Source organism: Vulpes lagopus, chromosome 4 (assembly GCF_018345385.1).
Source record: "Vulpes lagopus strain Blue_001 chromosome 4, ASM1834538v1, whole genome shotgun sequence".
NCBI classification, from domain to species: domain Eukaryota; kingdom Metazoa; phylum Chordata; class Mammalia; order Carnivora; family Canidae; genus Vulpes; species Vulpes lagopus.
The window spans coordinates 67,831,255-67,846,148 of NC_054827.1; the positions used below are offsets into that span (position 1 = coordinate 67,831,255).

General features: G+C 32.8%; 1 protein-coding gene across 31 annotated transcripts in view; it reads right to left on the reverse strand.

Moving 5' to 3' along the window:
• Nucleotides 1–14,894, reverse strand: part of PPIP5K2 (diphosphoinositol pentakisphosphate kinase 2) — a 99,117-nt gene that overhangs the window by 49,983 nt on the left and 34,240 nt on the right. For all 31 annotated transcript variants that reach the window (XR_005987211.1, XR_005987213.1, XR_005987212.1 and 28 more), the window contains 4 exons: nt 12,526–12,667; nt 11,537–11,760; nt 5,710–5,837; nt 5,020–5,134 (listed from right to left, as the gene is read on the reverse strand). Coding sequence is in view for 28 of the 31 variants with exons in the window: in XM_041751178.1 (XP_041607112.1) it covers nt 5,020–5,134; nt 5,710–5,837; nt 11,537–11,760; nt 12,526–12,667 (609 nt within the window). In the remaining 3 variants the exon portion in view is untranslated. The remainder of the gene's footprint in view (nt 1–5,019; nt 5,135–5,709; nt 5,838–11,536; nt 11,761–12,525; nt 12,668–14,894) is intronic.

The window sequence follows — 14,894 nt, forward strand, 5'->3', positions numbered from 1 at the left end:
TTTCTAATATCGCTTTACTTGAAAGTCACCTTATTTTCATTATGGTAGTTTGTTTAATCTTGAGTGACACCACACAAATAAGGTAAATACATACATGTTCAACCTGTCAAAATGACTCAATTATATGTAAGTCTTGGTAAACTACTCATGTTTAGGTAAATTATCTTAAAAATCTTTTACCAGCAGTATTAGAAAGTCTAATGGTATCTTTTTGAATAGCTTTTAGAAAGTAAATATAGAAATCTCTTGAAATACAAACCTGTCATTGAATTCTGAGGGTAAGAGACAGTTAGTTAACCTGAAGTCCCAAAGTCTCTACTGTGGAATCATGCTTTATAAACTGAATACTATTCTCTAAGAGTAGAGCTACTCCCACTCTCATAAGTCAATGTACATTATACAGTAAATATGCCTCATTATTCTGCAGTGGTATCTAAATCAGCAGGATGTGGCATATGCAGGTTCTATCAATCTTACCATCTCCTTCATGTATAGATGACCATTGGTCTTTAAACATAAATCATTTCCATCAGAACTGAAAGGGATCCTACAGAACATGTACTAGAAGCATTCAAAGTGGAAAATTCTATCTGAAAAGGTAAAACTACTCAAAGTCTACAGTCAATGGTCAATAGAGTCTACATCACAGATAACTTTTCTTCATTTCATAGGTCATAAACTTTGGAAATAAATGAATACAACATTTTTTTGGGGCATATGGTAAGAGTATATGATATTTTGGACTCCAGTACAAAATATGTGTTACTTTATAAAATGAAATTTAACACACATGTTGATTACTTATTTAAAAAAAAAACAAACCCAAAACAGCATGTTTTCACATTTAGACATTATCCATCTCTGAGAATGCATTCCCCTTTTGAAGTTTCTGGAAGAGTAGAGTTAAATATACATCATATAATTTGTATTCTTCAGTGTGTGCTTAGCATCATTTTAATAAATGGCTAGCCACACCTCTGAGTGCTCTAATGCCAAGCCATCAAAGTAGCTACTCCTAACCTAAGCAATACTGCAGAGAAAAAACTGCATCTGTGTGTGTTTGTGTGTGTCCGTCTGCCTATGTATTTGGGGGAGGGATAGGTGCTAAGATGTATGTGCATGTTTTCTTAAAATAATATTAGCATAGCATTTGAGTTTCACTAAATGTGAATTACTATAAATAATGGATTTAAATATCAAAAAATTTCAATAGGTAAAAAGATGTATTAGACTTCGTGATCCTACATTATTTATATGAACATCATCTAATAATATCAAATTCAGTGCTGTCAAACAGGTGTTGCTAGGTCTGTTCTAATGAACATATGAAATTAAATAATATTTAGTAGCATCTTCCTAAACACAATTAACATGCAAGAATCCATAAAAAGCTTTTTTAAAAAAATTAAGGCTTATTAAATATATTCTCTGAAATCTTACTTATAATCTTGTTTCCTTAACAAACACCTTTAAAAAAAAATCTATTGTGGAGAGCTAGATTTTACCCTGTTCACACTGAAAAATCAAAAAATTCAACTGGGAGAGACTGAACAAGGTTTTATTATATTAGTTACAGGGCCTTATAAAGATAACATGAGTTGCAATGAGTTACAGTTCAAATAAATTTTTTAAGTTAGAAAATGAGACATCATGTTGATATTAAAGACTTTACATATACTAATGTAAAAAAAATAAATTTTTTTTGAAATTGTGGAAGCAGAGTTTTCAAAGAATGAAGTTGTTCAGCTTCTGTTTTAGAAATGCAGCTGAATGTAATATATACTTAACAAGCTTTAGTTCTACTACCACTACTCCATTCCAATTATATCATCTTCCTTTAGATCACTGCGAGAGCTTCCTGTTTTCTTATCTACTCCAGCCTATCTGCTGTCCACACAGCACCAAAGCCATTTATTTCCCTGCTTAAAAATGGTTTCCCAATTCCCTTAGGATTCCCAAGGCACTGGCTCCCCAACCTTATCTGTTGCCAACTCATCCACTGCTCACTATGGCCTGTTCTGTGGAATCATCGTCCATGGTTTTTCCACCTTCTAAGTAAGCGTAAGAGAGCCAAAAAGGAACCACATAAGAGATGTAGTTATCCTCCCCCAAAACAATTCCATCATTATGTCTCGATATGGAAGTTCTTGAGTTGCTGTCATTTTTTTAAAAGATTTCTCTTACTAAAGCTCAACTAATACACATATGTATGCAAGGGATGTCACTTTGCCATTTCTTAATGGGACAAAAAAGAAACCAAAAGTAGAGGGAAGAACATATGAATTAGAAAATTTGATGAAAACAGAGGATTGAAATAACTTGGGTAACTTTAATATTAACTATTCATCAAGGCTAATAATAAAATTAAGAATCAAGAGACATAACAAATCTCCATTATACATCTAACAGCCCTTTATTAAAAAAAATAAAACAAAACTGAATTTTCTTTTAAGAACTACTTTGTCAATAGATGTGTACTGATGTATTCAGCAATATATACATAGAAACTTGAAGGAAAATTCTTATTTTTTGCTATTTTAGAGATGGATGAAAATATATTTTTGACATATAATAGAGTGACATTGTATTCTAGGTAATCTATGGTTTGGGTGTACTGAGAAACAAGATATTAAAATCTCTAAGTCTCTTTGTACATTATCACTTCCGTTGCCAATACTTATGATGTCATTTTATCATTTCAAATGCAAACTTCCTGGGAATCTTACTACTAGCTACCACCTTAGCTGTCATTAATGTGTTGGCTTCCTTACTCTATACTTTTAACTTAAACCTCTATTCTCACATGCGAACATACTCAAGCTGGCTAAAACCAAACTTATTACTTTCCTTCTTAAGATATGATCTTTCCCCCTCAAGTGTTACTTTCATCAGTGAATGGTAGGATCATCTGCCGAATTACCAATGTTAGTGAAAGCCTAACAGGCTGGAGGAAGTTGTTGGTAAGGGATTATACAAAGGTAAGAAAAATGTTACTGGAAGCTACAGGGAAATCAACTCTTGCTATGTAGTGGCATAAAGTGTAGAAACACTAGACTGTAGTCAGTGTATCTAATGAACTAGCTCTGGAGATTTCTAGGAAAAGTACTGAACATGTCACCAAGATTCTTCTCATTGCCTGTGATAAACTAGGACAGAGATAAGCTACAGAAAAATTGTCAATTATAAAGAAGCTTGCTGACTCCAAAAATTAAACTGTTTCTCATTTTCAGACATTTTGGGGACCAAACAATACTATAATTAAAAAGTGACTTTCAGGAAGAAAGAAACACAAGACTCTACCATGAAAACATGGTGTGATCATAAAAACACTTGCTAAGACCTCATAAAGGTATGAGGTGCTTCACAGACCTTCCAAAGAAACAAAAGACCTTCTCAGGACCTTAGGAGTATGCTCTCTCAGATGCTCAGTATTAAGCAATAAGTATTGCTGAGTGTCATCCCTCAGTAACCACAGAGGGAACCCACAGTAGAAAAGGGCTTATCCTTAAGAGATCTTTGGGTGTGATGCGTTTAATACAATATATTCTAAATTACTCCATTTTGTTTTGTTTTTTAAATTATACCATCTTCAACTAAAAATAAACAGACCTTTGGAACCCCAAACTTCTTTGAGCAGGAAGCAGGATGAAGAAAATTACTCAACTGCCAACAAAAGCTACTTTTTATTTTAAAGGAAGGATGACCCATGAAGCAATCAAGAACCCAAATTATGAAGACATAAGCCATGGGAAACTACTGCCTGGCAGCATGACAGAGTCCCAATTAAAGAATGGGCAACATAGACCTAGGCAGATTTCAAAATTGCTACAGGCTAGTGACTACAGTGTCCCTTCTATTTCAAACTCTTTTGAAAAGTTCACCTACAGCAGTGATGTCTAACCCACCACTGTATGTTGGGCATTTCAAGGACAGATAATTTTTCTCTTCAGTTCATATGTCACTGAATTAAGGTTGAATGCTCTTGAACATTCAAGGAGTTATGTCCAAGGAGTCCCATCTACATCTGGACTTAACTTAGATGAAGAAACCTGGGATGTCAAATTTATGATATAATAAAATAAGAGGAGTAATACTGGATAAGAGGTTAAGTGAATTTTGCATATGGGAGAAATATGGATTGTATAGACAGCAGACATATGATGGATCCTGTTTTCCAAAGATGGCCACCACAATGTATCTACTCCCAAGTACTCATCTTATAATGTGACAGCGACACTCTACTCATGTAGTAATGTAGATGAATTTCCCCATCCCTCGAACCTGGATGAAACTCTGTTACTGCCTCAATCAATATAGCTCAGTAGAAGTGATATCATGTGACTTCATAAGTTAGGTCATTAAAATATCTTGCCATTGCACCTTGTTCCATTATGAAACTCAATCTTACAACTTAGCTACCCTGTTTTGAGGAAGCAGGTCACAAGAAGAGGCCAGATGTAGGTACTGTGGTCAACAACCCCAACTGAAATTCTAGGCAACGTACAGCATCAAGCACCATACAGGACAGGAAAGCTTTGAGATGATTCAAGCCCCAGCCACTGTCTTAACCACTACCTCATAAGAGACCCAAAGTGAAACTGTCTAAGTATATCACAGTCAATCCTTTAAACTGTGAGAGATACAAGTAACTGTGATTGTTTTAAGCCAAGCTGTAGTATGATTCATTTCTAACAGTATATGAGAGGTACAATATCCAACCCAACACCAAGTTCTTTCTTATCCCTAAATAACTCAAATTCATCAGCTTCTCTTTATCTTATTAACACCAGCCTATAACATCACCTAAAATATTTTATGTTATTGTTTACTTAAATTAAACTTCTCTAAAGGGAAAAGAACATGTCTTTATCCCCAACATCTAGCACAGTGCTTGGTATATAGTAGACCCTGGACAAATTATGGCAAATGGTCAATTAGTGAAAATGCACAGTAAAAACTTCATTACAAATTCAAAGAACCATATTTGTTAAGCAGATTGGAATAGCTTTTTCTACTTACATTGCATAAGGCACCATAGCGAAGAATAGATAGTAAAGAATGTACATGACTTTCACTGGTAAAATATAGCCTGGTACGAACATGACGTTCAGGAGACAGAACACCTCTGGAATACCTAAAGTTAGCAGCAGACAATGTTAGAACGTGGCCATCTAGTCAAAACTTAAGTTTTGAAATTACTTGGTAAAAATAAAATTTAATCTTACTAGAAGTGAAAGACTGTACTATGTAAATCTATCCCTCTTCCAACCACAATGGAGGGGTTGGTTATCTGAGTAGAGATTCCTCTAACATGAAGATTAACTAGAACTAATTGGGACCTCTGAGATTAGTCAAAAAGGAGTTAATACTAACCAAGTTCACTGTAAATGGGTCATTTTGGCTCCTCTAATAGCAATGACAAAGGTCATAGCCCTAAAGAAACTCACCAATATTTATGCTGTTGACTAGGGTAAACACTGACAATCCCATGTGAAGAGGACATATATCCCCTTTCCCTGTTCATCTCAGTTTTTCCTAAGTTGGGAGCCCTCAAGAACCTTGGTGGGAAGTCAACTGTTGGAGTACCTAGGTAATCCTTATTTCCACAGTGCACTAAGTGAAACATTCCTGATTTCTTCACAGGAACATTAGGTTTGAAATACGAAAAAACAGACGCCTATAGATTTAAATACCAGTACAGTCTCTTACACAGGGTGGAGTTTATTTACAGTGTCATCATCTTGTGTCCTCTGGAGGTCTGAGCGAATTTTTCTAACTAGAGGAGTACAGTAGCCTTTGGCAATCTCCAGTTTTTCAGCTTTAGTTATACCATATTCCTGAACAGAAAATACATGTTATTAGAAAAAAGATATAATGACAAAGCACTCTAATAAATGTACTGCTAAATTAAAACATTCTAGTAAGAGACAAATATCTTTAGAAAGCTTTTTATGAACATTACAAAATTCCTAGTTTATATTTTTTGCAACTACAGGTATAGTATCCTAAAACTATTAAGTATAATTAGAAAATTTTTTTGGTAGAACTGAAAAAAAAGCAAGTGGTTTTTGAAGAGGGGAGGATGAATGGATGAATGTAATCTTTATGGATAGTACTTCAACTCAATCCTAAGGTTTTAAATGTAGAAACAATACTAAAAGAAAGATGGATTAAGGATATAAACACTAAAGCAAAGAAAACATTCAATAAACCTATGAAAAGAAATATAAATAAAACAATGAGATTTTGTTTATTTGAATGTAAAAGATTAAGAAGGCTAACAGATCATTTAAAAGAATTTGGCTAATACTTTTAAAGACTAACCTAGTGGTGAGCAAAAATGTAATGAAATTCATCAAATTTAATGACTTTAATAATAATTATGAGTTAATTAATTTTACAATGAGGAATTACAATATGGAATGTTAAGAAAACATAATCATAGTAATAATTATAATAAAAATTACAGTTCAAAGAGGTAGATTAGAAAATGACCTGATATGTAAAGAGAAAAAACTGTGATAGGTAAAGAGAAAAAGAGGGAGAAAGGCAAAGAAAGCAGAAAATGGAGAGGGAGTGACAGAGAAAGAAAAGAGAGAGTAGAGATGAGGGAGGAAACAGGCATGCCCTCTTTCTTCAAATTCATTCTAGGATACCTGAATTTAAAGGCTACTTCCTAGTATCAGGTACTTTCTAGACAGCAAAAACTCTATACGGGTAATAGATTTGAAAACTGTCGAATAAAGAAAACACTGACTAATTACAGATGGAAGGCCCATGAAAATAGGACTAAAGCTTGGTTGCTTCAAAAATCTTGCCAGCATAGATGACTGTGAAATGGGTATGCAAGAAAGATATATATGTAATTGTATATGTGTAAATTAAAGAAAAATGTTGGAATTAAAAATCATCAGAGGGGAATCCCCGGGTGGCTCAGTGGTTTGGTGCCTGCCTTGGGCCCAGGGCGTGACCCAGGAGACCTGGGATCGAGTTCCACATCAGGCTCCTTGCATGGAACCTGCTTCTCCCTCTGCCTGTGTCTGCCTCTCCCTCTATCTCTCTGTGTCTCTCAAGAATAAATAAAATCTTAAAAAAAAAAAATCATCGGACGAAATTTTTTTTGTGTTGTCAGCAAGGAACGAGGAAACAGGTACTCTCAAACACTGTTTAACTGGAAGAAAACTGGTAAAAGATTTCTGGAGCTACAGAAATAGTCTTGAGTACATATAAAGATGTGTAAAAAGAGTGAAAGAAATGAAGAATCCAGATTCTCAAATATAAATTATTTAACCAAATAATTATTTAACCATTTAGCCAGTAGAAGTAATGAAGTACATATAGCTTGAATGATATGGAAAGAAGTTCTTGGTGCTAAGTGAAGGGAAAAAAAAATCAGTTTGTAAAAGAATATAGTATGCTTTTCCCAGTTTCATTTTTGCAAAGAATATATTTGTTACATGTATGAGAAAAATTCTATCTTCATGAATTTAAAAGAAAAATCCTTTAAGAATTTTCTAAAGTATTAAAATGTTTTTCCCTAGTTGGTAACATCAGTGATTTTTTTTTGTTGCTATTTCTACATTTTCTAATTTTACACAAAGATATATAAATTTTGTAATGAAGGAATTTTTTTCCTTTAACACACTGACATATTTTGTTCACCTGCCAACACCAACTAGTATCAAATAATTAATTGTTAGATATCCTAGTTCTCCTATGTAATTACACTATTTCTGCCATAAACAGAACTAATTAAAATACCACATGAAGCTATATGAAAGCTTATTATGTGGTTATATTTAATGAGAATATTGATGGACTTTATGTGGCAAATGCTAGTATGAACATTCTTCTCTGCATTTCATAACCCACAAATAACTGTGATTGCAGTTAAGAGAACCTCAGTACCAAATTTAGTCTTGAGATTTAGTCTTGAGTTCCTATCTACCACCATCCCATCATGTTTATTTTAAAGTATTGTTTGTAAGCCATGACCTTTATTTGATGAAAATTGAGACTGGTTAAAAAGTGGAAAGTTAATTCTATCATAGCAAAAGTATCTGTAATTAATTAAAATTAGTTTAGCCGTTAAATAAAATAATAAACACTGTTCTATTTAAGCTTAACTATGATTAGAATTATATAATTCACATAGTATAGATGTAAGAACTAATCAATTCAATGTAAGAGTAGACATTTTTAGAGGCATAACACTTGGAAGTACACCAGAGAATATACCCATTTTTCTTGCACAGATAATATTTTCTCATTCTAAATTAGTATATTCTAAACAAGTCAAAATTTTACATTATTTGACAGAATCATCAAGTCTCTAAGCTTGAAATATTCTTTATTTCCTTGAGAGTTAAGTAGGCAAAATTTTCATTTTTTCCCATTATAAACTGCACTATCATTATAATTACCATAAATACATTTATAATTTTTAGTTTAAATGATTGAAAATGCCTGCATTTTATCCACAGTTCTGGATTTATGAAGGCTAAAGTAACAAAGCAAAACAATATCTACTGGACTGAATTCAACACTCCATTAAAAAAGAAGCAATTCCAACTTTTTGCCATAGTAAGGAACGACAAACAGAAAAGTTAGGGAGTTAAGCCTAAAGCTGTCCTCTCCTTAAGTTATACTCTCAGAAATACAGGAAAGCATGTAAAAAGATCTCTTACTTTTAAAGTTATAACTTTACTCAAATGTAATTATGAATTTACCAAAAATAAGACTGATACTTATAAGCTTGAACAAAATGTTGTCTGAAATATCCTAACATTTCAAAGATAATTTAGCCAAGCAAGAAATTCTGAAGATGTCTTCAAGTAAGTTCTCAAAATGTTGAGATCTAAATTAACTGAATCCAAAGATAATTATTGTAATAAAGACTGAGAACAGTTGAGCATGACAATTACTTTAAAAGATATAAATGATGTTTCAAATCTTCCCAACTCATTATCATTTTTACTGATTGTTCTAATTATATTATTTTTAAAAATTCATTATAAATATTTAAGTTATAAGGAGATAGTAAGAAATTTCTTCAGGGATATAAGCAATAAACCTGAAATACATACAGGATACATAGGAGAAATTAACATCTAAAACCCTATTAACACCTGAGTATATTTTTACGCCCAACTCTTAGAAACCAACTTTTTAGTCCCAATTCTAGAACATTTAGTATCCAGAACTGAGAAACAAGAGATTAAATAATTCATGTAACAAAACAGACAAGATTATATGGTAACAAATCATTTGTGTATTTAGCCACTGAGGTGGAAAGTTAGGATATACTGAAAATCTACTCTGAAGAATACATACAGCCACACTAAATGTTTAAGACGGTCATATTAACAGTTTACCTAAAAAGCATACCTTTAAATAATCTTCATTGAAAGAATGAATATAACTAACATGCACTGAGCCTGGACTAATGTCAAAGCAATCCAAAACAATGAAAAACACCTGGATCTTATTTGTACTTCCAAGACAAACTAATTATATGGTTAGCAGAATTAATAGCAACCATTCCGGGACACCTGGTTGGCTCAGATGGTTAAGCCTCTGCCTTCAGCTCAGGTTATGATCTCAGGGTCCGGGGATTGAGCCCCACATTGGGGTCCCTGCTCAGTGGGGAGTCTGCTTCTCCCTCTCCTTCTGCCCCTTTCCTGCTCATGCTCACTCTCACTCTCTCTCTCTCTCCACCCCCCTCAAATGAATACATAAAATCTTAAAAAAACAAAACAAAAACAAAACAGCAACCACTATTTTCAGAATAGTTAATAAGAAGAATCTGAATAAATTCTATCTTGAATTTTATTAACAAAGATGAGTCCAACTTAATTAACTTCAGAGTTATAATCAAACCTGTGTTGACTCAATGACTATACATTGCAGCTAAAACTGAGTATGCAGAATTAAGTGTGTTCACTTTGATGATAATCTTAAAATATCTTACTTTATAAAACTTTTTATTCTGTAAAATTACATCTCCCTCTTTTTTAGATTTATTTATTTCAGAGAGAGAGAAAGAGAGAGCACATGCACCTACGGAGAGGGGCAGAAGGAGTGGGAGACAAGCAAACTCCCTGCTAAGAAGTCTGATGTGGGGCTTGATCCTAGGACCTTGAGATCATGACCTGAGCTGAAATCCAGAATGCCTCTAAATTACTTTTGCAGAATAAAACTTCTCTTACATTTAGTAAAAAGAAGTTGTCAGATAATAATTCCTTGTTTGCTAAGTCAGTGTTTTTTCTAAGAGGCTCAAATATATATATATATATATATATATATATATATATATATATACACATTCCTGATATGTGAGATACTTTGATCTACTTTTTAAATAATTCATTTTGCAAGTCACCGAATCAAAAAATATACTTAAGATCATTTATATTATACATCTGACCAAACAAATACTGTTCTCTCAGGCTGAAAGAATAAGCTAATCCTTAACCTGTACACAAATAATTACAGGTAAGTTGTACACTGTCTGAATTTCCAGTTTTTCAACGTCTATAGTTTTTCCTGAATTTTCTGTGAATATTAAGAAAGGGATACTGATACTACATTAGCTATTTTTATTTGTATTTTTAAGAAAGGCTACTTTGGTTCAGCATCTTTATATTTTTCATGTATTCCATTTTTTTCTGCTTTTTAACTTTGGTTCATAGTTGGATATCTGATCTACTCCAATCTTCTCTTTACAATATCCAAATAATCTTTAATAGTTGAGTTGAAAACAAGTCCCAAAAGGGAATCTGGAATCATTTTCTGCTATGTTCTGTAACTCACTTGTTTTGTCACTTGTCTTTTCATTATCAAGCTGATTCTCTGCCTAATTACATTTCAATTATTTAAGCTTTGGTTACACCTTTTTTATAAATCTTATAAATGAAAAGACTCATGACTTACAATCTTCCAAAAATAACTTACACTTTCACCTCTAAATAATTAGTATTTGATTCCTGATTTTGGTTCAGGTCATGATTGCAGGGTCATGAGATTGAGCCCCATGTTGAGTTCCATGTTGGGCATGGAGCCTGCTTAAGGTTCTCTCTCTTCCTCTCCCTCTGCCCCTCCCTCCTTGCTCTTTCTTAAAAATATTTCTTTTTTTTCAAAATGCTTGTACATAAAATAAAAAGACTTGTAAAATTTACATAGGGCCACAGCTACCTTTTGTTCCCACTCCCCAGATACTTCATAGCACAGAATTGGTACATAAGTAGCCAATAAATATTTAAGTAATATATTCCATCCTGTTTTCAGTTGTCTTGTTAGTATATTATTTTTCTTTAGGAATATGAATTCTTAAGTTTTAAAGTCATTATAATCAAACTATTAGAAAATCAAGTAATGATTTAATACAATAAAAAGTCTGATTTATAAATTCATAATTACTTTCCTGTTAAAAGTTATGGGTTTTATAGAGATGAAAACCACTATCTTTTATCCAGTGATAGACATTTTAAAAGAAGCTACAGAACACTGTAAGAAAACTGATCCTAGATTTACTCACCTGAGGGATAACAATATCTGCTAATGCCTTTGAAAGCCTATATAATTCCATTGTATTTTCTAATTTCAAAGAACCATTATGCTGGACATCGTATTTTATACAGTCATATATGTCAGGGATTTTACTAATGTCATATCTTCCATTCTTTGTTTTAAAGTCTTTCTCCAGCTTGGACCATCTACGTAGCATAAGCTCTAATGTTTCACTATGGTAAAGCTGAATATCTAAAACAACATAACATATTTAACATATTAAACTTAGAATCAGAGTAAAGGTATACACTAAAAAAAAAAGGTATATACTAAAAAACTGATAATCAGAATTTTTTAAATGTCAGAGGTAGAACTATTAAGAAGGAAGGGAATGATACTATAGGCATATACCATTAGCAACCATATATTCTGTAGACTTAAATAAAAGATATATATAATTGGCTTAGGACTTCGGTTTATAAAAGGCCTTTCCTTATGTTACACATTTCAATAATCAGAGGAAAAAGAATAACAATTATAACAAAACTCTTTTAAGGCTATTTTCAATTCTGAATTTTAAATACTATTTTCTTACTATATTCACAGAACTAACAGGATAGTCTCTAGCAGAAAGGAACATTAGGAATTAAAAAGCTCAGAGGATTTATTTTTATCAGTTAAAATCCTAGATTTCAAAGTTGCCCAAGTTAATCTGAGAGTTAGAGTCCAGATCATCTTCCTATTGCTTGTTTCTTATTATGCTATTTGCTTCTAACTATATGGCAATGCTACAGAATTAATAGTAATATTTTATTATCTTTTTCATGCTATCATGGGGAAAAGAAACTATAACCTATTATAAACTATTATTCTTTTGTTGCACGTATGTTAACTCATACCTTGAATAGTATGAGGGGCTTAATTTCTTAAGATTGATGCATCTTATTTTAAAATGTTTATAGTAATTGGATAATAATTTTCATTTGTTTCACATTCAAAGGAACATATAATATTTACCTGATGATTTGGGATCTTCCATTCGATGTCTGATTTGAGAAGTCAAACTTTGTATCAAGGAATAAACTTTATCACAAGTCTTCACAGGATTTTTAATTAAATGCATTGATTTGATAAGAGAAATGCTTCCGGATGGAGTAAGCTATAATGAGGAAAGTATAAATTTTACATCTAGTTATGCCTAATTGTCTAAGAGATCAATATACAAAATTTTCCAGTAGCTGGAGACCAATTCCATATCAAAACTGAAGACGACCCCTAAAATACAGTAATAAGATCAAAAAGGAAGTAAAAATCTCAGAATTTAACATTAAAAAATATTAAATATTAATAATCATGAGAGTACTCACAGAGAAAATTTAGCAGAACTACTCTAACTTACAATGAAATTTTATTCTTACAATGACAAATTGCTGACTCAATATGGTTCTAACCATTCGACATATATTTACGTGCAATTTCCCTAAGATGCTATTACTATCACCATCTTCCTTCAGATGCGGTATTTAACACTTGCCTAAGATCAAGCCAATAGTATGTCAAGAGTGGGAGAAAAGAAGCAGGTGGTCCAGCTATAGATCTGGTCCTCTTAAAGACCATGCTAATGCCTTTGTGATGAGATTTTCTTAATAAAATCTATTAACAACAACATAGTTTAAAATTCCAGTTTTGATACTTAGCATGGCAAGTTATTTTATTCCATTAAGTAAGTTTCTTTAAAGTTCATAAAGTGAATTACACCTATTATTGTAAACTAGTTAGTTTGGATCAATCTAACCATCAAAGAAAAGTAAAAATTCTGGGCAAAGAACTTCTGTATTTTTGCTGTAAGGTATCCAAGAGATAACACGGTAAGAAACTAGGAGAGCAAATCTTATAGGTTAGAGATCCAGAGAATGATCCTGGCATTTAGGTCTACTTTGGCACTGGAGACATTTGTTGATTCTGAATAGACAGCAGAGAAGTAGAGTTTTAACAGTCTTGTTAGGTTAATGGACAAAAGTCAAGTCTAAGGTTCCCAAAAGTAGAACTTGGAAAGCTATGCATATAAGGTTTGAAAAAAAGATGAAAAAAGATGAATCAGATGCAAACCAATCCATGAGCAAACTGCAGACCATGTTCAAGTCAACTCTTGGCTCAGAATGATCTGTTCTGGGGACGCGTGGGTAGCTCAGCAGTTGAGAGTCTGCCTTCGGCTCAGGGTGTGATCCCAGAGGGCTGGGACCAAGTCCCACATCAGGCTCCCTGCATGGAGCCTACTTTTCCCTCTGCCTATGTCTCTGCCTCTTTCTCTGTGTTGCTCATGAAGAAAGAAAGAGAAAGAAAGAAAAGGAAGAAAAGAAAATAAAAGAAAAGAAAAGAAAAGAAAGAAAAAGAAAGAAAAAGGAAGAAAAAGAAAAAGAAAAAGAAAGAAAGAAAAAGAGAAAGAAAGACCTGTTCTGAAACTGGACTAAGGCAATCCTAGATTGCTATGTCAACAAGGCATGGATCAGGAACAAATTAAGAAAACTTCACTGGAAGATAGTATAATCTTAAGCTAATTTTATTTCCACAAACAAAGATGCACCCATTATTCAAGATATTCAGGCACGAAAGAAAACAGGATGGTATACGAATGAGATAAGGCAGACTAAACAACAGAACAGAACCTAGGTACAAGAATGATAAAAAAACAAAAAATGAGGAAACCTAATTTAACAGATACATGCAGCCCTATATCTACTGCAGCATTATTTACAATAGCCAAATTAGGAAAGCAGCCCAAGTATAAACATATAGAAGTAGACACTGGATAAAAAAGGATATGGTGTATACAGACACACACACACACACACACACTCACACACACGAATATTATTCAGCCACAAAAAAGAATAAAATCTTGCCATTTGCAACAACGTGGTTAGATCTAAAGAGTATAATGTTAGGTGAAATAAGTCAGAGAAAGACAACTACCACATGATTTCACTCATATGTGGAAGTGAAGATACAAAACAAATGAAGAAAAAAAAGGGACAAACCAAAAGAACCACTCTTAGCCACAGAGAATAAATTGATGGTTACCAGGGTAGAGGTGGGGGGGGGGGGGTGTAAAAATAGGTAATGGGGATTAAGAATACACTTATCATGATGAGCATTGAGTGATGTACAGAATTGCTGAATCCCTATATTGTATACCTGAAACTAATAAAACATTGGAATATTGGATTTAAAAAGAAAACAATATCAAAATAAAACAAATGAAAATGAGGAAACTTTCTGTATTCAAAAAAAGTAAACACTAAAAACAAAAAAATGCAAATGACTGAAAAAAATGACAAATTATATATTATAAAAGCAAAAAGAAACTCTAGGATTGAAAAATGTAC